We start from the raw sequence: 26,125 nt of genomic DNA on the forward strand, positions 1-26,125 counted from the left end.
TATCTTATTTTCACTATTTAAAAATTTTAATTAGTTGATTAAATATTTTAAAATACATTTTTCTTTTATCTTTAATCAATCCAATTGTTTGAAAGATAACAATAAGATGTAATAAATGCATACTATTTAAAAATAATATACACTTATTATCCCTTAACATTATCCTACAGACAATAATTAGCATTACCCTCAATTTATTCTAGTTAATAATAGTATTTGGGATCAATTATCACAATTATTCTTTGATAGGAGCACACATAAGAAATGGTGGGGTTGCTTCTCCAAGTATAGAATTTAAGGCTTGAGTTAGAATAATAAATAAATAATAAATATATATAAGTAGTATGAATCTCTTGATTTACTTAAAAATGTCTTTATTTTTATACAAATGATGTAAGTTAAAATGTCCAAAATTATCTCTGAGAGTCTTGAACTCAATCATCTTGAGTCCGAGATAAGAATAATGTTAGACTCATTTTTTTAAAGATGAAGTGAGCTGCAATATTTGAAGTTAGAATCTCCAATACTCTTATAGTTGGTTATCTTGAGTAAGAGGAAATAGACTTAGAGCTAGCGGAGAATTGATCGAATTGGATGGACTTAGTGAATTCATCAAACTAAGTAGAGATAATTCTGTTTGAGATTTTTAATCACAAATATCTCATACATTCTAATAGAAGTCCAATTTTCTAAGATTTTAAATTTGGGAATTAAATTTTTATACTTATTATTTTTTAAATCTAAGTTGAATAAGAGGACAATGTCGTCTGACTTCTATTACCTACTGAGAAGAATACATGACATGACGAGATTAATGTTTAAAAATAACTTAATGTTTTCAATTCTTTAGGTATACCTACAGCCAATAACAAAATCTTAAAAGAGATTCATTAATATACATCAACCAAAGAACGAAAAGTTCATTTGAATAACAGCACCAATTTTTCACATGATAAATATTAGTCATAGTTTTCAGACTATTACATAATCAATAGTAATCTCACAAAAGAAAACCAATAACATAAGTAGTTAGCACTAAGATAAGATTTTTACAAATAAAATACATACATCCAGCCAATTATAATTAACCATCATATATATATATCTCAGTTGAAGTAAATCTAATGGCTAGCTAGCAGCAACTGAAGAACTGATGACATGGGAAAGTGACGATGGCATGACATATGTATGTACATCATATATCTATCTATAATATTATAATATCTATCTATTTATATATTATAATAGATAGATATTATAATATATAGATATAGATATGAAAAGGACCGAGGAAAGGAAGAAGAAGCTACACTCCAATATATATAAAAGGCGAAATTTATATATATATGTAGTTGAAAAGGACTGAGGGAAGAAGAAGAAACACTCCAATATAAAAGGCGAAATTTGTGCACATGATAAAGAGCAAAATTCCAAGCTTTTGGGTGCCCTCTTGGAGAGGTAATGCAGGGTGGAAGCAAAGCCTCATATTATTAGACATGCATGGCCCTGCTGTCCTAATGTGGATTCATGGCTTGTGTCGAATACAGACAGCTATATATATCTCCTATAATAAGCAATTGTATATATATATATATAGATATAGATATAGATATAGATGTAACCCATGCCACCATTAATGCCTGAAGAAAGCTTCCTGAACGACTCCATCGAACAAGTCTTGAATTGTCCGAACACGTGTACGTCCTGATGTTGGATTGATCGTATCCATCGTCGCATGGGGTTCCTGTCTTGTTACTGTCACAATTATATGGGAATGGGACTAATTATGTGTAAGGCTTGTGTGTAGATTTGTAAATTTATCAGAAGATGGGGGGGTGGCTTTGTAAATTTGAAGTTTCCCTTTCCCTCTTCTTAATTGCTTCTTTATAAGAGGCACGGATGCAGCAGCAGCAGCATGGATCTATGCAAAGCTATTTGCAGATAGTTAAAGCTGGTACCTTCAGTTTTTCCCTCTCCACCCATCTCAACTTTCTTTCTTCATCTTCACCCCAGTTCCATTTTCCCGGAAAATAATTGAAGGTACGTACGTGTCTCCCTACTTGTACTGTTATATATGTGTGTATATATACAAGAGTACGTACATGTGTGTCATTGAACCTCTGCTCAGCTCTCTCTACTTCAAGAATGTCCACATATATATTGCATGTGTACAAACAGCAAGCAATATCGCCATTTTCTTTTTCTTGATTTTCATTTCTTAGTTTCTTTCCAGCATTGTGCTTTCTGTACGTAAAACCCATATAGAAACACTGCAAACTGTTGCATTAATGTCAACGGCTCGCTTGTATTGTTTCATCTATATATATGATTTCTTTTTCGCGAGGTGAAGCATGAAACTCTAGACAGGTTTAAGCATGAAATCTTTATCACTTATATATGTATACATATAGATTTTGATTAAGATATATATATATATATTATCAATTTGTTTGATAAATATTGCATGGCTGCTATGTACGTAGAAGATGGAAACAGCAAACTCGAGTTCGGGAATATTTAGGACCACGTCAGATCAGTTGGCGGAGACGGCAATGGTGGTGGGAATGAAGTCGTCGGCGTCAAGCGAGGCGGTGGGAGGGGCTGAGACCGCCGTAACCCTATCGAGGAGAGCCAGCAAGAGGCTGACGGCGGCCTCGCCGGGGAGAGCCAGCAGCAGCAACAGCAAGAACACGCACATTAGGAAATCAAGAAGTGCCCAATTGAAGCTGGAGCTCGACGACGTGAACAGCGGAGCCGCCCTGAGCCGGGCCTCCAGTGCCAGCCTGGGACTCTCCTTCTCCTTCACCGGCTTCACTATGCCGCCGGAAGACATGGCTGATTCAAGGCCGTTCAGTGATGACGACATTCGTAAGTCTTCTCTGTTCTTCTGAGAGTACGTATTAATCATTTCAAAATTAAAGTTCATTTCTTGGATTAAAATGTGCCCATATATATATATATATATATATATATAGGTGGATCCTGGTATTAGTGAGATTAATGATTCAAATAAATGAAAATATATTTAATTACAAAGCTCAACCTCTCCTTAGTCCACATGAAATCATGAGGTGGTGATTAATTGGAAACTTATTTTCTTACTTAATCGAAATAACAAAGTTGTTTGTACCATAAGAGTAAATTTGTGTATAAAAGTGATCTTCTAATATAATGAATCGATTAAAACTATTTTTTGACTATTATAGACACTTATTAATATATACGAATAAACGAGGCAATATGATATATAACTCACTTTTAATTTTATTTACAATTATGTTATATATGTAAGTCTTTTAAATCCATCCAACAAGAACATATATTTCTTCTCATATTGAGTGGGTAAAACCAGTATCCAAAGATGCTTATATATGCTTTGAAATGTTCTATTTAAAGTTAATTGGGTTTAACATACTGTGATATGTATTGAAATACAGAATAAAAAACAATGAGATGAAAAAGTATAGTAAATAACTTAGCCCAAAAAAAAAAAAAAAAAAACAAAAAGCAGTGTTATAGCTTTATAATAACTCCTGTTAACTGTAATCTCAATAAATGATAAAAGCTAATGAAAATTAAAATGAACTGTCAATAGACTTAGGTGAACACAAGCCAGATAAATACAAGACAAAGGAAATGGAGAGAGAGAGAGAGAAGATGAAAATTAGCAAAGATCAGAAGCCAAGTGAAGCCATAACTGAGTATAAAACTAAATAAAGAATAAAGGGGAAATCCAGAGATTTGCATATCAAAGCCCAGTTGGTATAAAATTTTAATCTCTTGCAAATGATGGGGATAAAATGGGGTCCATGGTAGTTGTAAAATTCACTTGCCAAATCACTTAATTTTTCAAAAGCCTTGTCTTCATCTTCTGCACAATTTTTCTTCTGTCTGGTCCCCAACCCACCATGACTGCCGCCAAAGATTGTTCAAATTATCAGTACAACTTTGCTTAGGCCCATTTTTTTCTTTTTTCCAAATTAACCAGTTAATGTACTAGCTAGATGGTCCTTCCTTCCGGTTGATTTTTTAGCCCGATTGAGTAAATTACACTTGCCATCCTTGAGGTATCACTAAATTACAGCATATACCCCTCCCATCTTTGATAAACAGATAGTTGAGAAATCTGTTTTAAATATATAAAATGTTAAAAGAGGTACCACGTAACATAAATCTAATGGCAAAAAATAATTTGATACAACTTTTGAACAGTATAAGTAGTCAAGAGTAATTTGTTGAACGTGAAAGAACATTGGAGGTAAACAAAATTACAAGTCTGTTTGATGTGAACATACTGTGTGTGTCTGTGTATGATTCTAACAGCTGAGGACCTTGAAGCTGGCACACGTAAGATGAAGATTCAAGCGGAACCAACCATGCCGATACATCTCAAGGTAAAGACAAAGTTCTCAATAAGCCAAGGAGAATTTTTACGTTAATTCTGTGTGTAGAGGGCATATATACATATATATATGTATACCGAGGTGACAACCCCCCTATTTCACAGGTATAAAGCAAAGTGGATTAATTTTCATACTATCTACTTGGGCAGGAAATGATGGAGATTTATCTAGCGATCAACGCAACCCATTGAACATGGCTACCTTGTCAGGTTCAGGTCTTGTACAGAGTCTTATTTGTCTGACACATTTATGTACAAGATCCATCGATCCATCTCCTTTTTTGCCTACAAAAACAACACAATTTTATCACCAAATATGGAACACTAAAACCTGCATAACAAAAATGTGATGCCTGTAACTTGTTTTTCCTATATTCTTTTCTTTTTTGTTTTGTCTGAGCAAAAAGGGCAAATAAGGAGGCGACAAGAGCTATAACAACTCTACTTAGGTATGGCTATAACAGTAAAGTACCCACAGCAGCTAGAAAGAAAGGAGGGAAGACCTCCTAATTAGCCCGACCCGAGCCTCCCGGCCTCTAACACAGACACGTGCCGAAGCACCGGGCCCCCCTTCACTCTCAGGTGGGCCCTGGATCATATATAGTTTCACATATATGCTACTGATGTATGCTGCTTCTGTTCTGTTCATTGGATTCAGTCCTGAGTCAGTTTCTTCACGCATTGAACAAAACAAAAGGAAGATCATGGACAGTTCTATTATAAAGCAGAACCGTGCTACTTTCTCCTAATTATATGTCGATTCTGATGCCAATATGGTGAATAGAGAGACTCATATTTCTTGTCCTATATGTGCAGTTCACAGAAGTGACGTATAAAGTGATTCACAAAGGAGTGACATCAACCTCAGAGAAGAAAATCCTAAATGGGATTTCTGGTTGTGTGAATCCCGGTGAAGTTTTGGCAATGATGGGACCTTCAGGAAGCGGAAAGACTACACTCCTAAGCCTGCTTGGTGGCAGGTTGAGAAAGCCAACCCCGGGTGGTTCGATCACTTATAATGACCAGCCATATTCAAAGTATCTCAAGAGCAGGTAAGGGTTTATATATGTTAACAGAAAAGAAATGCACCTTTTTTATGCGAGTCTGGTATTAGTTGGCCTCTGTATAAAGAAAGAGTAGTACGTGCAAACTTTTGTAAGCAGTTGCTCCTATGAATCCGCCACAATCATCACAGTTACAGCATCAGCAGATAAAGGAAATATATCAAGTTATTTGGAGAGAAATTTTCATGAGCCAGAAAGTATTGTTGATCATAATAGCAATTTAGACTGATCTTACAGTTAGCTCTCAAAATTCCAAGAACAACTTTGGCTTTAAGCATACATTACCACAACAGTGAGTCAGTGACAGCAATATGAAAAGACATGCATTAGAATAACATGAAAAATATGGCAGGATAGGATTCGTGACTCAAGAGGACGTGCTATTTCCTCATCTCACAGTGAAGGAAACGTTAACTTATGCAGCTCTTCTACGGCTTCCAAAGGCATTGACAAAACAGGAAAAGGAAAAAAGAGCCACAGACGTAATCTATGAGCTGGGATTGGAGAGGTAAGTTCTCATTCCTCCGCCATGCTCAAGTCCTGTATTTATTTGTTAGAACAAGTAATCAATAGGATGAGTTCATCAAGGGGTAAAGCAATAGATAATTAATTGTACTTGATTCTTTGAGTAAATCAGTGAGAAATATCATGTGCTCAGGTGCCAAGACACTATGATTGGCGGCTCCTTTGTTCAGGGAATTTCAGGGGGAGAGAGGAAGCGTGTCTGTATTGGCAATGAGATCATAATCAACCCTTCTCTTTTGTTTCTTGATGAGCCAACCTCCAGCCTGGATTCTACTACTGCTCTGAGGACTGTTGAAATCTTACAAGATATAGCTGAGGTATGTTCCAGTTCAATTCCACAGACTCAAGTTCACATAATAAGATGACAGCAATAGAAACAATAGCAGTCAAAATCAGACCTATATATCTTCATCCCAACTAGTCCGGTTTTTCCCTCTCCCAGTCTGTTCAATCTGGGGCATGGCTTCAAATGACATGTAAGGACATAATTCTTATGCACTTGACTTGAGTCCTTTCAGACTTCCTCTGATTCTCATGGAGTCTTATTTTTGGCAAGATCAGTCCCTATACATAACAATATTATGATCTCCGTTCTCTCACAATGTCCTCCATTGCTGTTATTCCTAGCTTCTCATGAACTCACCTTTCAAGAAAGTAATAACAATATTATGATTTTTCATTTTAATGGGAGTGGAGAGTTTTGGGGATAGCAGATGATGGTAGATATGCAAGAACAATAAAGTGCAAGATAGATATAAAACATTTCCCATTACAGACTTTTTCCAATCTAATGGCAGGCTGGGAAAACAGTGATCACCACCATCCACCAGCCATCCAGCAGACTATTCCACAAATTTGATAAGTTAATCCTTCTGGGAAAAGGGAGCTTGCTTTACTTTGGGAAGGCATCAGAAGCAATGGTTTACTTCTCATCCATAGGATGCTCCCCGTCAATTTCCATGAATCCAGCAGAGTTCCTAATAGACCTTGCAAATGGGAACATAAATGATGTCTCCATGCCCTCAGAATTGGAGGACAAGGTGCAAAACTCAGGCACAGAGGGCAGGAAAGGAAAGGCCTCTCCTGCAGTTGTATATGAGGTAAAGTAACAAAGTTTCGAATTAATTTTAATAATTTCAATAATAGAATCAATAACTAATTGCAAATTCTGCTGCAACTGCTAAAAAAACTGTACTATGAGCATTGACATTTTCATTTCAAACAGTATCTTGTGGAGGCTTATGAGACACGAGTTGCAGACAATGAGAAAAAGAAACTCATGATTCCTCTACCAATTGATGAAGAACTGAAGGCAAAAATGTATAATTCAAGGAAAGAATGGGGAGTGAGCTGGTGGGAACAGTTCTCAATCTTATTCAGGAGAGGACTCAAAGAACGGCGTCATGACTATTTTAGCTGGTTGAGAATTACACAGGTTCTCGCAACTGCTGTCATTTTGGGGTTGCTATGGTGGCAGTCAGATGGTGACAGCCCCAAAGAATTGCAAGATCAGGTATGGAGCTACTGCCTTGTCAAATTTTAGGAATTCTAACCAGCTTACCCTCCTTAACTAACTAGAGAAGCTTATGAAAGATGCTCCAAAATGGCAGAAGGTATATCCTTTTAGCAACCAACAACCTCTACACAAAAACAAGATCAAGTAGTCAGTAACTTATTGCCTTCTGACTCATTGATCGCCCATAAAGCATAACTTGATAAGTGCATAAAATTCTGTGATCCCATTTCTGGGCAGGAATATGGCGTTGAACCGTAATTGGCTGAGAAAATTAGGTAAAAAGAATTCCCAACAATTTATGAAAGAAGTAAAAGTAAATCTATGAAGCAAAATAGGACCTGAAGGTTGCACCACAAATTTTTAAGAGTATAGACAGCTAAATTCAATCAATTTCCTGCAGTAATCCGTGTGTGAGAAATGTCATTTAAAGAATAACAAGGTTGCTGCATTTTACCTAACCAAAAAAATAAAAAGGGAAAAGAATAACAAGGATCCACAGAATCTTCTGTAAAAGAAAGTTGTGGTGGTTTCACATAGTTCCATGATAAAAGAATCCTAATTTAGATTATCACATGAATTCTAGTTCAGGTCTTGACCTAGAAGCTAGAATGACATATGTATTGTGAAATTGCAGGCAGGCTTGCTTTTTTTCATTGCTGTCTTCTGGGGTTTTTTCCCAGTCTTCACAGCAATATTCACTTTTCCTCAAGAAAGGGCCATGCTGAACAAGGAACTTGCAGCCAACATGTACAGACTAAGTGCATATTTTGTGGCTAGGACTACCAGCGACCTACCACTGGACCTTTTGCTACCAGTTCTTTTCCTTCTTGTTGTCTATTTCATGGCAGGTTTGAGAAGCAGTCCTGGTCCGTTTTTCTTAAGCATGCTAACAGTGTTCCTCTGCATTGTCGCAGCTCAGGTATGTCTCTTTATTTATCTTGTCAACAAAATAAAACTTATGAGATAAAATAAATTAGTTGAAACATTGTCTAATGCATCCATAAGATCAGTCAACCACTACAGGGGGAATTAGTTTGTTGGGAGCATCTTACACTTAATAACAGAAAAGATTTTATTACACCTAATGTTAAGAAAATCAACAAGATGTCACCTACACAAATTCATTACAATCTGGGTGCAATGGCAGGGACTTGGACTAGCAATTGGGGCTTTACTAATGGATCTAAAGAGGGCAACAACATTGGCCTCTGTAACAGTAATGACCTTCATGTTAGCCGGTGGATACTTCGTGAAGGTACAGGTCCAATTTGCTTGCAAAGTCAGATTATCTTTAATTCTCTGACAGATATTATATTAAAAAAAGAAAAGGCAGCTATGCTAGCATCAAACTGTAAGTTATGGAAAGCTTCTTGCAGCTAAATACTAAAAGGTATGTAAGTTACTAATGCAAGGTTTATTATTTCTGCAGACAGTTCCAGTATTCATATCATGGCTCCGCTATCTGTCTTTCAACTATCATACATATAAGCTTCTTCTGAAGGTGCAGTATGAACACATCACTCACTCGATCAATGGTATAAAAATAGACAGTGGTGTAAAGGAAGTCAGTGCGCTGCTAGCAATGGTCATTGGTTATCGTCTCCTGGCATACCTATCACTGCGAAGAATGAACCTCCGCTAGGGAGCTTAGAAGGGTGACATTTTTTGGGCAAAGAAAAAGATGATAAAATTATTAGCTAGCTCAAATATCAGTCTTCCACTCAAAAGTGCTATTTTTGAAGACTTAAGGCGCACAAGGTGAGAAACTGGCAACTAGCCAAAGCCACTGATTGAGACAACTTTATCAAGAGCTATAACATAGCAAAATATAGCATCAATATTACATATTATCATAGACTTTTATGGGATGTAACTATGCAAAGTTTCCTATATGGATGGTTTTTACATGAACTTCAAGCTTATCATAGAGGTAGGTCCCTCATCATTAGCATGACTACTTGTCACATGTCTACTTATTCCAAGTGGTGTCGCTAAAAACTCATTTGAAACATGAAAGTAGACATGGTGCATGAATTTCTAAACAGTTGTTGGAAATCTCAGGATTTTCCACCTAAATCTCAGTGTTAAAATAGATGGTCATTATATCTGGTAATGTACGTGGCTGGAGGTCTAGAATTCTAGTGGTCATCCCCCATCTAATGGGATTAAGGCTTTTGATTGCTGTGGTATATTTGATAGTCTTAGTGGCTTTAGATAGTAATAGCAGAAGAGTGCTACCATAATTACTGTTCTTGGTAAGCCTTTTTTCCTTAAAGTGGACTTAGATTTTTTTTTCTTCCTCCCAATTTTGCTTTAGATAGCTTTAGTCGGTTGAATTTCTGAATAAAACCTCCTAGAAAATGTGGGATCTACATTTTAGGATTAAATTCAAAGTTAAGTCAATGATTCTTAGAAATTTTGCATCAATTCTGTAGAGATCACCACTGTGCAATCTTCTTCTGAATGGCAGACCACTTGCAATAAACCAAGTTTCTTATCAAATATCATAATTGAGAATCCAACACTTGTCCATATATACAGCATGAGTTGTGAATGAAAGTCAAAGCTGAGATTTTAATTACCAAAATCAACAAACTGCTCGTAAAAGAAAGAACAAAAATAAAATTTTAAAATTTGCTTTACAGATCAACCAGCCAGTACAAGAGAGATATAAAGGACACGTCTTCATGCCTCAACTTACAGGTGAATGTTGGAATTTAGGTGCTTTCTACCAATTGAAAAGGATTATGCTAGTGTCCTTAACCAACCAAGTAGTCTAAGAAGAGCAGCATCCAATATAGGAGAATTCTTCTCAAGTCCTGAGAAAAAAGAGGATAAATGAAAATTCTTGTGTCAAATGAAAAGAAAATATTTAAAGTTCAAGCAAATAAAAGTTATGGGGATTCATCTAATTATCACAATCGCACTTTGAGGGAGAAGTCTACTTAAACAGTTGGAACCATAACTCAGGCTTACTTGGAAAAGTTTTGCTCATTAAGCACCATTGGACTACAATTTTGCAAATAGAAGGTTCACCAATTACAGGGAAAGCATAGGCAGAAACCAAATTTTCTGGTTCAAGAATAACTAATTCGCATAAGAAAATCAAACTCTGTTTTGAGCCAGCCTTGAGCCTTCTGCGTGCCCCACCCTAGCCAAAAAGGGAAAGATAAAAAAAGAAATCTAAAACTTAGATTGCTTACCAAGATCAGCAGCTACTCTATGTGCACACATTACTCCAGAGAAAGCTACAGCAATGACACCTTGTCCTGGAAAGCAACTATCTCCCACACAATATAGGCCATCTATAGCCTGCAAGTTTCATAAAAATATTTTAAAAAAAAAACAAACTGGAGATGCAACTAAAAGCATCTTTTTTTTAAACCATCCATTTGAATTTGTTATTCAACTCACAGTGGTGTTGAATGGCATCCCAAGTAAGCCCTTCGGAGTCTGGCGTGGCATTGGACCATAGGTACCATTAACACGAGCTAGGTACCTCCTGTGTGTCTTGGGTGTCCCCACCTGGCATAAGAACAGTAATTGAAGTTTGAATAAATGGAAAGCCTAAGAGAATGCTGAACAGTTGAGCAAAGTATGAAGCCAGTGACTGGTTACACCAGTAGCAACTACAAGAACATCAAAATTATGCTTTTCTCAATAAGCTAACAGGCAGTACTAAAGAAGACCTTGACATGATCGCAACAACAATGGTGGCCCCCCACAGGGGGTGGAGTAAAAGAAATTTAAAATTCCTGAGGAAAAAATTTGGTGCACATGAAACTATTTAAGCTTGCATAAAGGCAAAAACCAATTTGCTGAAGCTATTCTTAAGTTCTGCCATCAAAAGGTTTGAAGTTGAGTAGGTTGAAAACTGAATATGTGGAATGTAGTAACTAACTTCAGTAAAAATATAAGTGTGGATGATGTCATCGTGAGATTAGGAGTTCAAATTATCCCCAAAAAAGGTCCATTTAGATACCTTGGATCAATCGTCCAAAAAGAAGGGGAGATTATGAAGAAGTGGCTCCAACATTTTACACAATTGTAAAATCCTTTTAAAGCTAAACGGGCAGTTCTATAGGATACTATAAGACTACCTTTGTTTGTGGCTTAGAATATTGGACTCTTAAGAACCAACATATGCAAAAATGAGTGTAACTAAGGTGAAGATGTTAAGGTGGATGTGCAACCATGCAAGAAAAGATAAAATAGAAAACGAGATTATATATAATAAAGTTGGAGTGGCACCTATATAAGATGCAAGAGCTGTGATTAAGATGGCTTGGAACATGTTATGTGCCTTTCTTTCTTATTATTACTTTATTATTTTCCAGTTGTTGAATAAGTCTTATTAATTTTGTTTTAGTTGCGCTAGTATTATGAGAAGAACTGTTCTTCTCCTATTTGGTTGGGTAGGTGGTTTTGTAACTGTTTTTCCTATTTGTTGGTGTTCGTTGTGGCAGACAAGGCTATTTAAAAAGCAGCGGTCTAAAACGCAGCCTAGGGGGCCGCCTAGGCGTTAGGCGGACCCTTGCCGCCCCGAATACATGCAAGTCGGCATCCTAGACACTGGGCCCGATTAATCGGGTCTAGGCGGCCCAAGCGATGCCTAGGCGGCCAAAACACAAAATAACGCATTGGCACCATTTATATATATATATAAATTTCTCTACCAACCAGTCCATCTGATCTGTTTATATATTATAATATATATACATATGTTTCATTTGTCTTTAAATTTGATTTATCTAAAAATAACATGAAATTACATCAAAAATTTAAAAAAACAACAGTCCGCCTAGGCATCCTAGGCGCTAGGCCCCAGTCTGGTGCCTGACTAGCGCCTAGCGCGTTTTAGAACACTGTTAAAAAGTTAAGTTAGTTCTTGAAGGGGATATGTTATCAATTTCAAACACCCAGTATTGTTGAGAGGTCAAGGGTTCCTCAATAAACCTTAAACATCTTCTATTTCCCTACTTATCATCATAGGTAAAAAAGGAAGTACTCAGTTCATACCAAAGTGGTATCAGAGCACAGGCATGGATTCCAAAGTGGAGAAATTGGAAGCAGATGTCAACTCTCTCACCCTCGATCAATAACAAATTCTTGACAAGTTGAATGAACTTTTTGTCCAGTTCAACACCAGAGCTAGTTCACAACCCACAAATGGCCAACCTGATCAAGGTGAGAACTCATAGGCTCTGCTCCAGAATCCGATTCGACAAATGGGTGGCACTAGTGGAACATCACAACAGGGATCGCACTATGCACCCCGATTTGTCAAACTTGATTTTCCGCAGTTCAAGGGAGAAGAAGATACTACGAGCTGGTTTTGTAGAGTGAATCAGTTTTTTGAATTCAATCACACCCTGGAAGAAGATCGAGTGGCTTTAGCATCCTTTCATTTGGAAGGAGACGCTCAATTATGGTATCAACTACTCAAACAGGAGAAGGGGATACTAACATGGAAAGAGTTCCAGGATGGATTAGATCTTCGGTTTGGTGTTACTAAATTTCAAGATTTTTTCGAAGACTTGATCAAGTTGCAGCAGGTTGGTTTAGTTCGAGATTATCAGACTCAGTTCGAGAAATTGTTAGCTAAAGTGGGGTATCTTCCTCTGAACCGCCAAGTAAGTTGTTTCATCAGCTGCTTGAAAGAGTCTAAGTTTGGGGTGGAATTGACCAAGTCGCTGGAGATAATTCAAGAAGCGGCAAGTTCGGTGACTCCAGAACAATTAATTCCATCAAAGTCAGAGGCTTCCGACCTTTGGATGGTGATTGGGTGAGTGAAGGCATGGCGTGGAAGCAGGCCCGGGCAATCTTGAATTCCTTGGTGCAATTCTTGGCGATGATTCCAACAAATTCTGACTTCTAACCACTGGTCGGCGATTGGGTAAGAAGTGGATGCAAACTTGGGGTGATCTTGAATCCACAACGCAAAACGAAAGGTTGTGACTACAAAGATTTTCAGTTGGAATTGAAAGACAAAGCTAGTGTTGGAGATGACGACTTGGATTTTAAGTCGTAGCAGAGCGGGTGACAAGGGAAGCCGGCGTTCTTGGCAGCTGGCGAGGTGGGTCAGGTACATGAGTCCGACGGAAGCAACACGGCCAAACCAAGGGTACGAGGCCAGTATGGAAGTCCGATGAGGGATTTTGGTTGCAATTGAATTTCGACACTCTTGGGGGTTAGTTGTCACAGCTTGGCCAGACAACACACCTTATCGTAATTCCATCGCGAATTAGGATAGCTTGATGCTCGCACCAAGAGTAGTAATCAGCGAGAAAGAGAGAAGAAGAGAGAGCAATCTAGAAAAGAAGAACAGAGAGAGTAAGAATAGAGGGAATGAGAGAATTTAGAGAAGGAAATAATAGGAATTCGATTGTTCATTCATAACCCCTCTCGTTAAAGGTAGGCAGATATATGCTCACGCCTGGAAAAGATTCCCTGCCAGGTGGGGTCTACTTTTGTAACAAACTCGGATTCCCTGCCTGGCTGTACCGAATTTCCTTCTAGAAAGCCTAACAGAAAGTAGCTACTCTGCTAAGGAATAACAACAACAAATAATAACTAACAGCAATTAAGCTAAGCAGAAAAATTGAATTCAAGTCTTGGAAGGGTCTCCTCATGACATTTTCCCCGCCTTAACATTTTTCTTGTCCTCAAGAAATGCTGAGGAGATTAGCTGCCCTTGGAAATTGCTTGAGAAGATCGGGTAGATACTCCTAGGTGTTATCTTCCGGAGGTCTTCCTTGCCACCTAACCAACACCTGCATGAGTGGAGCGCCATGTTTGTAGATCACTCTTCGCTCCAGAATAGCCTTGGGTTCCACAGCTTGCCCGGCCTCTATGGGAATGGTTGGTAGGATTGCGCTGACAGGATGCTCACCCACTGCCTTCTTAAGAAGATATACATGAAATACCGAGTGGATGAGCGATCCTGCTGGTAGCCGAAGTCGGTATGCCACTTTTCCCACCCTGGCCTCTATAGGAAACGGCCCATAGTACTTAGGATTGAGCTTGGTCACCTTTTTCTGAGTGAGGGACTTGAGGTGAGGATATTTTAACCTCAAGTATACTTCGTTCCCCACTTCGAACTCTCGTTCGCTCCTTTTTATGTCCGCGTACTGCTTCATGCAGTTCTGAGCTGAAGCCAATTCCTACTTCAACTGCTGTGTCACCTCTTTCCTCCTTCGCAAGTAATCATCCACCGAAGCTACCCTGGATTCGCCTTCTGCTGCAGGTATAACTGACGGTTAGTACCCAAACAAGGCTTCAAATGGAGTCATCTTGATGGAGGAATGGTGGGATGTACTGTACCACCATTGAGCTAAGGCTAGCCATTTGTGCCAATCCTTGGGCTGCATTAGGCAGATGCACCTCAAATAGGTCTCAAGACTTTGGTTCACCCTCTCGGTTTGGCCGTCCGTTTGAGGGTGATGGGCAGTGGACATGCTCAGCTTCGTTCCTATTGATCGCATCAGTTCCTACCATATTATGCTGGTGAAGATTCGATTCCGATCTGAAATTATAGTCTTGGGAGTCCCATGTAATTTAACCACCCTATCCAAGAAGGCTCTCGCCACTTCCTGAGCTGTGTATGGATGGGTTAATCCAATGAAGTGTGCAAACTTGGTCAACCTATCCACCACCACTAAGATGTTATCTTTCCCTTCACACCTTGGCAACCCTTCCACAAAGTCCATTGATACGCTTGACCAAGCCTGATCGGGAATAGGCAAAGGCTGTAACAGCCCCGGGTAGGCTATTGTCTCTGATTTACACCTTTTACAAGTGTCATAGGCTTGCACCATCCCCTTAATCTCTGACTTCATCCTCGGCCCAATAGAAGACTCGCCTTACCCTTAAATATGTGTTTTGTTCTCCTGAGTGTCCCCCCATGGGCGATGCATGTAAGGCCTGAAATATCTTCTCCTTTAGGTTTGCTTTATCCCCGATTACTACCCTTCCCTGATACCTCAGCATCCCTTGATTTAAGGTGTATCCTTTCCCCACGTCTACCCCCAACGCTAGCCCCTCCAGCAGGGGTTTAAGCCTCTCATCCCCATCATAACTGTCAATCACCTCAAGGTACCACTGGGGAATCACTTCAGTTATGGCTGCCGAACTTCCTTCTTCATGGCACCTTGAAAGTGCGTCGGCAACAACGTTTTCTTTCCCTTTTCGGTATTGAATAAGGTAGTCCAACCCCATGAGCTTGGCCATCCCTTTCTTCTGCAGCTGTGTTTGAAGTCTTTGTTGTAGCAAGAACTTCAAACTCTCATGGTCAGTCTTGATTATAAATCTCCCTCCCTCTAAGTAGTGCCTCCATTTCTCCACAGCCATTAGAATTGCTAGGAACTCCTTCTCATATATGCTGAGTTCCAAGTGTTTAGGGCCTAGCACTTGGCTTAGGAATGCTAGTGGTCTTCCCTCCTGAACCAGGACCGCACCAATTCCAGTTCCACTAGCATCAGTCTCCAAAACGAAAGCCTTGCTGAAATCTGGCAGACCAAGGGCTGGCACCCTGCTCATGGCCATTTTCAGTTCCTCAAAAGCCTCATCTGCCTTGGGTCCCCAGCTAAAACCCCCCTTCTTCAACAATTCCGTTAGCGGTTTGCTAATTATTCCATAGTTCCTTACAAACCGGCGATAAAAACCGGTTAAACCCAAGAATCCTCTCAAAGCCCTTACTAAATTTGGCCTTGGCCACGATACCATAGCCTCCACCTTTCGGGGGTCTGTGCTCACTCCTCCTTGGGATATAATATGTCCCAAGTACTCCACCTGCCCTTAGCCAAATGCGCACTTGGACCTCTTAATAAACAACTGGTGAGATCGGAGGATATCAAGGGTGACTCTAAGGTGAGATAAGTGTAGTTCAAATGAGGGGCTATAAATGAGTATGTCATCAAAGAATACTAATATGAATTTTCAAAGATGAGGTTCAAAAATGGTGTTCATAAGGGATTGAAAGGTGACTGGGGCGTTGGTGAGTCCAAAGGGCATCACCAAGAATTCAAAATGCCCATGATGCGTTCTAAAAGTTGTCTTGTGGATGTCCTCGGGTTTCATTCAGATTTAGTGGTAGCCCGAGTGCAAGTTTAGCTTAGAAAAGAACCGAGCATTGTGTAGCTCGTCCAACAGGTCTTCTATCAAGGGTATGGGAAATTTATCTTTGATGGTTATAGCATTTAATTGGCGGTAGTCCACACAAAACCGCCATGTTCCATCTTTCTTTTTAACCAAAAGAACGGGAGAAGCAAAGGGACTTTGGCTGGGTCGGATGATGGCTTGTTTAAGCATTTCCCTCACCAGTTTTTCAATTTCATTTTTCTGGAGTGGGGGGTAACGGTAAGCTCTAATGTTGACAGGCTCAGTTAGTGGTTTTAGGTGGATGGCGTGGTCATGGACTCGGGTAGGAGGAAGTGATTGAGGTTCAAGGAAGAGATCCTCATACTCAGCCAGCAATCTATTAAGGAGATCTAAGTAATGTACCCGTTCGGGCCCTTCCGAGTTTACACTAACCGTTAAGCACGTCTCTCCTTGCAATGTTGGGCCTGCCTGGACCTCCTCTGCTACCATGATCGAGAAAAGTTGTGGCCAGCGCCCCCATTTCCCTTTGATCGCCCTCTACAGTCTCCTTCCCGACATCATCTTGCACATTCCCACCTCCTTTCCTTCGGACAATGTCATTGTCCTCCCTTCTTTCTCAAATGACACTTCCATCCTGTTAAAATCGAAACTGATGGGGCTCACCCCTCTCATCCAATCTACCCCTAGGACTACATCCCAGCCCCCTAGCTGTAGGAGCCTCAGGTCTGTTTCGAATTTTTCTCCTTGCATCTCCCAACAGAACCCATTACATCCTGAATTACTCAACACCCTTTGGCCGTTAGCTACCGTTACACTCAAAGGGAGAGTCCCCGTGAGTTGGCACTTCAGCCTTCCTGCGGTGTTCTCATCCAAGAAGCTATGGGTGCTTCCGCTATCTATTAAAATCATAAGATCATTACCTTTACAGCGTCCTCCCACCTTAATGATTTTGTTGTTAGCCACTCCCTTCAGAGCATGAATGGAAATCTCCCCATTGTCCTCTATTACTTCCTCCTTGCTATTTCCGTCTATTTCTTCTTCTTGGTTTTCTTCCTCGTCTCCTTCCAATAAGAGAATTTGTCTCTTGCAAGGCTGACCTGGGTGATACTTGTCACCGCATCGAAAGCAAAGGCCAGCCAACCTCCTTTGCTCTCTTAATTGTTCCCCAAAAGGAATCGAGCTTGACCCTCCTGCACCTTTGACCACCTGGTTACCCCTTGCCGCCTCGCGGGGGTAACTCCTTCCTCCGACAAGGTTGGCTCCGATATTAACTCCCCGCTGCTACAGTCTCTGCTTCCTCATTAGTGCCTCCATCGACATCTCTTGCAGTCGGGCGCTTTCAGACGCTTGCTCCACTGTCCTTGGCTTCATCATTTTAACCATTGGTCGTAGCTCCTCGTTCAAGCCGCTCAAGCAGCTTGACACGAAGTAAGCCTCGGAGAAATGTGGGTTGTGACCGATCATAAACGATCTTAACTCCTCAAACTTCTGCAAATAGGCATCTACACTTCCCATTTGTTTAAGCTTATTGAATTCTTCTATCGTGTCTGTCATACTCCTCTCTCCGAATCGCTCACAAAGCTTTTCAGAGAACTCCTCCCACGTATACTCTCCCCTCACGCTTAAACATCCTTGAAACCAAGCATCCACCGCTTCATTAAAGTAAGCAGCAGCTAGCAACACCCTTTGTCCTCTGGGTATATTATGCCAGCTAAACACCCTCTCACACTTCCTCAACCACCATCGGGGATTAGCTCCTTCGAACACGGGTATCTCCATCCTAGGCATGGTGAACCCCAGAGGATGGTCGTGAGGCTACTCAATCCTCTCTCTGCCCACGACCCCTTCTAACTCTTCGTCATGCTCTACCTCAATCTCAGATGTACCTTCCCTCCTGTGCGTTCTATTTCTCAGTAAAAACAGGGTCGTCCCTCTCGCGTGGAGGAAAGTTAAGAACCATCCTTACCGTATTCTGGCGTGTAAACATGAGCATAAACTGCTGCATGTCCTCTCGTAGCCTCGTCATAGATCCTTCCAACCTTTGTTCCAGTCCCACCAACAATCCTTCCAGCTTGCAATCCATTGCTACGATCACTTCATGGTTCATTTCTCCTCGAATCTCCAGCTGGTCAATCCTCCCTTGAAATTCCGACACAGTCGAGCTAACCTGCTGCAACTGCGTCTCAAAATTTTTCATGCGGGTTCCTTTCGCCATTTCTCAAGCTGCAGTCTCCGCCAAGAACCGATGCTCTGATACCAAGATTGTCACGGCTTGGCCAGACAACACACCCTATCCTAATTCCAACACGAATTAGGATAGCTTGATGCTCGCACCAAGAGCAGTAATCAGCGAGAAAGAGAGAAGAAGAGAGAGCAATCTAGAAAAGAAGAACAGAGAGAGTAAGAATAGAGGGAATGAGAGAATTTAGAGAAGGAAATAATAGGAATTCGATTGTTCATTCATAACCCCTCTCGTTAAAGGTAGGCGGATATATGCTCACGCCTGGAAAAGATTCCCTGCCAGGTGGGGTCTACTTCTGTAACAAACTCAGATTCCCTGCCTGGCTGTACCGAATTTCCTTCTAGAAAGCCTAACAGAAAGTAGCTACTCTGCTAAGGAATAACAACAACAAATAATAACTAACAGCAATTAAGCTAAGCAGAAAAATTGAATTCAAGTCTTGGAAGGGTCTCCTCGTGACATTAGTGCGTCCGACGGTTTTGGGTCGGAATTGGAGTAGGAGTCCAATAGGAATTGGAAGGCGAATTTCGGTTGTGAGTCAGGCGATCAGTGAAGGTTCAAGATTCAGTCTTGATTGAATTTCAAGACCAATGCTTCTTATCTGAGAAGTTCGGCCATTTCTGAAGCAAATTCCGACTTGGGTCGGAATTGAATGCGAAATTGGAACAAAAATTTCCACTGGTGGGACTGAACTCAAGCTAACAGTGGCGGGCAGAAGCCATCGCAGTGTTGGGCTTCTTGAATTTGTAGTGATTAGAAATTGAAGGACAGTGGTCAGTGATTGGGTGGTCGATGTTGGGTTTCTTGAATCAGTAGTGATCGAAAATTGAAGGCGAATTCAAGCGATCAAGGACTAGAGCAGGAGCAAATCCAGATTGTGACCAATTCCATTGCGGACAATTGGCCGACTTGGGAGGCGAGCAACAACTCTCAGTCAAGTCCAGAAATCTTGAAGCCGCAAAGAACCGCACACTAAGTAAGAGGTAATCTCTGGGAAGCGAAGCAGGAGGTACTCTCGCAGCCTGGAATTTCATTAATTCTCAGTCCAAATTTGGGATTCAAGAAGCAATTTTGTTAAAAGATTCAGATTTCGACGGATTCCAATTGAGGCTGAATTAGTTGGTAGAACCTGAAGCCGCTAAAGAGGCGGATTAGGGTTACCGGAACCAATTCCGGTTGCCAAGGGGATCCTTAAAAGCTAATGGAGAAGTTGTGACAAGGGTGAATTCTCAAGAATTGAACCTATCAAGATGGCTGAAGAACTTCTTGAAAGTGCTTAGCCATTTGGGAAAACATGTGATGTGACGAGGGAAGCAATCAAGGACGTCGACAAAAAGTTGGATGACCTTTTGATTTTAGTTTCACTTAAATTTCAGGTTAGTATTCCGATTAAATGTTTTTCTAAGAAATACTCTACTTCCTTCAACCAGATCAGAGGTAAGAATTACATAGAGGAGCTTAACAAGCTGAAGCAAGAGGGATCGATTTTGGAGTATTTGGTCAGATTTGAGAAATTGAAAGCAGTTGTGCTCAAATTCCATTCAACTTTAACCGAGTCTTATTTTGTGTCAAAATTCATTAATGGTCTTGATGATGTTCTAAGGCTTAGTGTGAAAATGTTTTGCCCTACTACAGTGGAACAAGCGCGGAGAATGCAAGATTGCAAGAAGTGGCACTAAAAGCCATCTATAGAAAACATAGGCTGCCACCAGAAAATTATTATAAGAGCAGCTCACAAGTTCATAATGGACCACATGTAGCTACAGGAGTTTGGACGGAACAATCAGGGAGAGACAACTTTACAATAGCTCTAAGGATGCTGATACAGAAGTTGTTGAGGGTAGACAGGCAACCGATGAGGACTTGGACCAAAGAGAAAAAAAACTGGAGGCTGAAGGCAAGAATGGATCTGAGGAAGCAGATTCTAACAGTATTGCTTCTTTGCATTTGGTTGTGGAAAAAGCTGAGGAGTCACAGGTCAAGGAAATTCTAGCCGAAGAAACTAACCTTGTCGTTTTGAGCAATTTTGATCCCGAGCCGTATGACAGTATTGTTGTCATTTCATCTGGTGTGGACCAGATTCGGACGATGAAGGAAGAAAAGGTTGTTGCTATTTGGTTAAAGAGTTTTGACATTGAAGAAGGGACCCATGTTGATCCTTGGAATTTACATTTTATTTTGACAACAAGAACAAAAGCAACAGAACGCAAGAGAAGATGGGACAAAGTTGAGGAGAACAAAGAAAGTAAGAAAAACTAGGAGAAGAATAAATCTGATTGTTAAGACTGGAATTGGATGAAGAACAGGGATTAGCAGCTATCAATTCTTGGGGACAAGAATTGTTTGAAGGGGTGGGGATTATCACGACCCTAGGAGGTAGTACTGTAATTGGGAGGGTCTTAACCTTGTAAACCGTTAGGGTCTAACTAAAGGAGTTGGTTGGTTAATAGGCGGGAATGGGTTGATTGTATAACAACTTGTTGTTAGGCTACTTGTTAGGCTGTTAAGTAGTTAGAAGAGTTGTTGCTGAATTGGCTAGAGGTTCTATATAAAGGAACCTACAGCATTGTGGAGGGACATCGGTTGAATGAATAATCAATTCCTCTTTTTTCTCTCTCTCTCATTCTCTCTTTTTCCCTTAATTTGTTCTGTCTCTCCCTCTAATTATGTTCTTCTTCTTCTAAATTCCTATTCAAACCCTAGGACACCCTAGCATCTTGACACCTTGTCAACAACCATCGGTTTAGCTCGATTGTATGAAGCTCGCAATACATCACAACGCTAACCAACGATAACAACAGACTTGAGAAAAAATTCTTTTCCTTAGTAGGAGGAAAAAAACAGCAACACCACTCTCCCGGTCCAACGATTATCACCAACAGAATTGCAGGAACGACGTGTGAAAGGCTTGTGTTACAATTTCGAAAAATTTGTTCCGGGTCATCAGTGTAAGAAGTTGTTCCTGATTGAACTCTATGAAGCAGAAGGAGATGGCGATGTGGTTATGGAAGAAGAAGACACAAATTAGACATCCTTGAATGACATGCTGGAAATTTCCTTGCATGCTATTTCAGGATCATGAGCACCAGAGACAATGAGAGTCAGAGGCACCATTGGACGCATATCCACCATTGTTTTGTTTGATTCGGGAAGCACTCATAACTTCATCAGTGAAGTTCTAGCAAATAAGGTGGGCTTACAACCAGTACAAGGAGGACAGTTTGAAGTAATGGTGGCATCAGGTGAACGTTTATCTAGTCAAGGGAAATGCAAGAGTGTAAAGTTGCTCCTACAAGGAATTCCTGTGTCTGCTGATTTTTATTTACTGCCTTTGGAAGGATATGATATTGTTTTGGGCACGCAATGGTTACAAACACTTGGTCCAATCTTGTGGGACTTTGCAAAATTACACATGAAGTTCAAAGTAGTAGAGGCAGAGGTGATTTTACAAGAAGAATCATGTCCGGCAAATCAAATAGTTGGGGAATTAAAATTTATCAAAGAGGCACAAAAAGGGTATAAAGGTATGTTGTTCCAATTATTTTCTCTGGATAGTTCAAAGCCTTCACAAGAAGAACAGTATCAAGCTTCTCACTTGCAACAGCTCCTGGAAAAATTCCAAGATGTCTTTGAAGAACCAAACAACCTACCACCCTCTCGCACCCATGATCACAAGGTTCCATTAATACCAGGAAGTGGACTAGTCTGTGTTAAGCCATATCAATATCCATATTATCAAAAGACGGAGATTGAACGACTTGTAGCAGGGATGCTTTCTACAGGAGTGATTAGGCCAAGTAACAGTCCTTATTCCTCTCCTGTCATTTTAGTTAAAAAACACGATGGTTCCTAGCGAATGTGTGTTGACTACCATGCTCTTAATAAGATCACGATCAAGGACAAGTTTTCGATTCTTGTTATTGATGAGCTATTGGATGAGTTAAATGGGGCAAAAATATTTTCGAAGCTTGATTTACGAAGCAAGTACCATAAAATCCAAGTAGTTCCAGAGGATACTGCTAAGACAGTTTTCCGTACGCATCATGGGCACTACGAATTTTTGGTGATGTCGTTCGGTCTCTCCAATGGACCCTCAACTTTCCAAGCCTTAATAAACGAGGTATTCCGAGAATATTTGTGTAAATTTATTTTAGTATTTGTTTACGCTTGTTTATAGTTGGTCTTGGAAAGAACACCTTCACCATTTGGAACTAGCCTTAACTGTATTAAAAAGGCACCTGTTGTTTGTCAAGAGAGAAAAGTGTCAGTTTGGGCAGAGACAGGTCCACTACCTTGGCCATGTGATTTCCGATAAAGGGGTTGCGCCGTGGATCAAGACAAGATCGCCACTATGGTAAATTGGCCTAAACCTGCCACCCCAAAAGCATTGAGAGGGTTGCTTGGGTTGACAAGTTACTATTGCAAGTTCATCCAGAACTATGGAAAGATCGCAAGGCCGCTGACTCGGATGCTAAAAAAAGACTCATTTCTATGGTCGCCTATAGCATATACTGCCTTCTAGAATCCAAATTCAGCAATGATGAAAGCTCCTGTATTAGCTCTACCCAATTTTGCTCAAAAATTTATTGTCGAATGTGATGCCAGCGGTTCGGAGGTGGGAGTTGTATTAATGCAAGACCGGCCAATAGCTTTTTACAGTCAAGCGTTGCAAGGAAAAAATTTATTGTTGTCAACATACGAGAAAGAAATTCTAGCATTAGTCTTGGTTGTACAACGGTGGCATCCCTATTTACTCGGGTGACAGTTCGTAGTGATAACAGACCACCAAAGTTTGAAGTATCTGTGAGCCCAAAACATCACCACTTTAGCTCAACAAAGATGGTCATGTAAATTGATGGGGTTTGATTTCGTCATCAAATACAAGAAGGGACCTGAAAATATTGTGGTCGATGCTTTATCTCGAAGAGAAGACGATGCAAGGGAGGCAAAATTATCAGGCGAGTCAGCAGCAATCTCTCAACCAGTGTCAAATTGGGTAGCTGCAATCAAAGAAGAAATTAACTCTAACACAGATTTGCAAGACTTAGTTCAATGAATCCAAGGAGATGAAGCCATGGGACCAACGAAGCTTGTTAATGGAATGATTTCTTTAAAGAAAGAGTTTTCCTAGCTGCAGATTCACCATTAATCCCTGATATAATTGAGCAGTTTCATAACAGCTCTCATGAAGGGTATCATAAAACCCTCCAACGGATTCGGGCCAACTTTTACTGGACGGGAATGCGAAAAAAAATCAAGGAGTTTATAACTGCATGCGACATTTGCCAACGCCACAAATCCGAACAACTTGCTCTTGCTGGGCTTCTACAACCACTGTCAATTCCGAATCAGGTATGGGAGGATATATCGATGGATTTCATCGATGGTTTACCGGTATCTAAAGGCAAAACTATAATTTTTGTCGTGGTTGATAGACTAACCAAGTACGCACATTTTATTCCATTGTCCCATCCATATACTGGCAATACTGCTGTCGATGTTGCTAAGATTTTTTTTGAGAAAATATTTAAATTGCATGGGATGCCGAGATCGATTGCTTGTGATCGAGATCCCACCTTCAGAAGCATCTTTTGGTCAGAGTTATTCAAGAGGAATGGTACAACGTTTAATTATAGCTCTGCCTACCATCCGCAAATCGATGGCCAAAGCAAGGTGGTGAATCGTACCCTTGAGATGTATCTAAGGTGTTTTTCGAGTTTGTGACCCAAAGAATGGTGTAATTGGTTAGCTTGGGCAGAGTACTGTTACAATACCAACTGGCATTCCTCTATCAAAACGACTCCCTTTGAACTTGTTTATGGCAGGGCTCCGCCTACATTGTTGACTTACATTCCTGGTGCTACTGTTGTTGAGTCTGTGGACCATCAACTACAGATTAGAGATCAAGTTCTTAAAGACTTGAGAGTCACACTTCAGGAGTCGCAGTCTTGTATGAAGAAGATTTATGACCAACATCATACGAAACGAGAATTTGAAGTGGGAGACTGGGTTTATTTGAAACTCCAGCCTTATCGACAGACATTAGTGGCGATAAGAAAAGCTGCCAAGCTAGCTCCAAAATATTATGGACCCTTCATGATTCTAAAGAAAATAGGAACAGTTTCTTATAAGTTGGAATTGCCAACAGAGTCTAAAATTCATCATGTGTTCCATGTTTCTCTTTTAAAGAAAAAAGTTAGCTCTAGGCACCCAATTCAAGGTGAACTTCCAGCGACTGTAATGGATACAGGAACCATTTTCCCCATACCATAGGCAATTCTCGATCAACGTCAACGAAAATATGAAGATGAAATTCTCATTCATTGGAAGGGACTTTCACCTACAAAAGCGACTTGGGAAAATCTTGTTGCTATGCAAAAGCAATTTCCTAACCATAGCCTTGAGGACAAGGCTAATTTTTAAGGGGAAGGGAGTTGTTATGTGCCTTTCTTTCTTATTATTACTTTATTATTTTCTAGTTGTTGAATAAGTCTTATTAATCTTGCTTCAGTTGCACTAGTATTAGGAGAAGAACTGTTCTTCTCCTATTTGGTTGGGTAGGTGATTCTGTAACTGTTTTTCCTATTTATTGGTGTTCGTTATGGCAGACAAGGCTATTTAAAAAGCCAAGTTAGTTCTTGAAGGAGATATGTTATCAATTTTCTTCAAACACCCAATATTGTTGAGAGGTCAAGGGTTCCTCAGTAAACCTTAAACAACTTCTATTTCCCTACTTATCATCATAGGTAAAAAAGGAAGTACTCGGCTCATACCAGAACATGTGAGAGGATGAATGATAGAACAAATAAAACTTGGTGGGAAAACAATAAACATGACATAAAGTTATAATGACTTTACAAATGATATGATAATAGATAGAGATGGTTGGATGTCTAGAATTCAAGTAGCCAACCCCGCTTGCTTGTTGGGAGTAAGGCTTGAGATTGTTATTATTGTTCTACAAATGTCTCCCAGGGTTTTTTTGGTAACTCTCACTTATTTATAGTGTTTAGGTTTTATTTATAGTCTTTTTAATGTTTTAATATTAATAGGATCAATTTTTGTTTAGTTTCCTAATAGGAAAAGGATTATCCTAGGAATAGGATTATTAGGGCGCTATATAAATACCATTGTAATCTCTCTTTTTCAGGAGTGAATAGAAAAATTACTGCAGTTTTCCGTAAGCATGTTATGATTTCATTGAATTGTGTGATGCCTATGGAACCCTAGGAGTGATGCCTTGAAGATATTTCTCTCTTTTCCCTAATCTTTCAATT

The 26,125-nt window shown here is 40.0% G+C and overlaps 2 protein-coding genes across 11 annotated transcripts in view; one reads left to right on the forward strand and one right to left on the reverse strand.

The window, feature by feature from the left end:
• The first annotated feature begins 1,874 nt into the window (after positions 1-1,874).
• On the forward strand, positions 1,875-9,418 carry LOC127805966 (ABC transporter G family member 22-like). Of its 5 annotated transcripts, XM_052342831.1 has the most exons (11): positions 1,875-2,040; positions 2,484-2,868; positions 4,324-4,394; positions 5,219-5,454; positions 5,819-5,974; positions 6,125-6,308; positions 6,789-7,091; positions 7,217-7,504; positions 8,142-8,426; positions 8,655-8,762; positions 8,937-9,418. In XM_052342831.1, the coding sequence occupies exons 2-11, from the start codon at positions 2,487-2,489 to the stop codon at positions 9,147-9,149; spliced, it is 2,226 nt and encodes a 741-aa protein (XP_052198791.1). In that variant the 5' UTR covers positions 1,875-2,040; positions 2,484-2,486; the 3' UTR covers positions 9,150-9,418. The 5 variants fall into 5 exon arrangements, with proteins under 5 accessions (XP_052198791.1, XP_052198795.1, XP_052198793.1 ...); XM_052342835.1 differs by lacking the exons at positions 1,875-2,040; positions 2,484-2,868 and adding an exon at positions 4,553-4,612 and having other exon boundaries at positions 4,380-4,394; XM_052342833.1 differs by lacking the exons at positions 1,875-2,040; positions 2,484-2,868; positions 4,324-4,394 and adding an exon at positions 4,506-4,612.
• Positions 4,414-26,125, reverse strand: part of LOC127805968 (prolycopene isomerase, chloroplastic) — a 41,391-nt gene continuing 19,679 nt past the window's right edge. Inside the window, exons 11-15 of one of the 6 annotated variants that reach the window (XR_008024250.1) lie at positions 10,922-11,032; positions 10,711-10,819; positions 10,209-10,326; positions 5,492-5,571; positions 4,414-4,687 (exon numbers count right to left, since the gene is read on the reverse strand). Coding sequence is in view for 3 of the 6 variants with exons in the window: in XM_052342839.1 (XP_052198799.1) it covers positions 10,253-10,326; positions 10,711-10,819; positions 10,922-11,032 (294 nt within the window). In the remaining 3 variants the exon portion in view is untranslated. Of the gene's footprint in view, positions 4,688-5,490; positions 6,635-9,982; positions 10,327-10,710; positions 10,820-10,921; positions 11,033-26,125 lie in introns of those variants that run through there. The other 5 variants (XR_008024251.1, XR_008024249.1, XM_052342839.1 and 2 more) reach the window with 5 other exon arrangements.

This window comes from Diospyros lotus, chromosome 7, assembly GCF_014633365.1.
Source record: "Diospyros lotus cultivar Yz01 chromosome 7, ASM1463336v1, whole genome shotgun sequence".
Taxonomy (NCBI): Eukaryota; Viridiplantae; Streptophyta; class Magnoliopsida; order Ericales; family Ebenaceae; genus Diospyros; species Diospyros lotus.

Coding starts and splice junctions, on each gene's coding strand:
- LOC127805966 (XM_052342831.1), top strand. CDS start 2,487: ATGGAAACAGCAAACTCGAGTTCGGGAATATTTAGGACCACGTCAGAT. Junction 2,869..4,323: donor GTTCAGTGATGACGACATTC/GTAAGTCTTCTC, acceptor TGATTCTAACAG/CTGAGGACCTTGAAGCTGGC. Junction 4,395..5,218: donor CCATGCCGATACATCTCAAG/GTAAAGACAAAG, acceptor CTATATGTGCAG/TTCACAGAAGTGACGTATAA.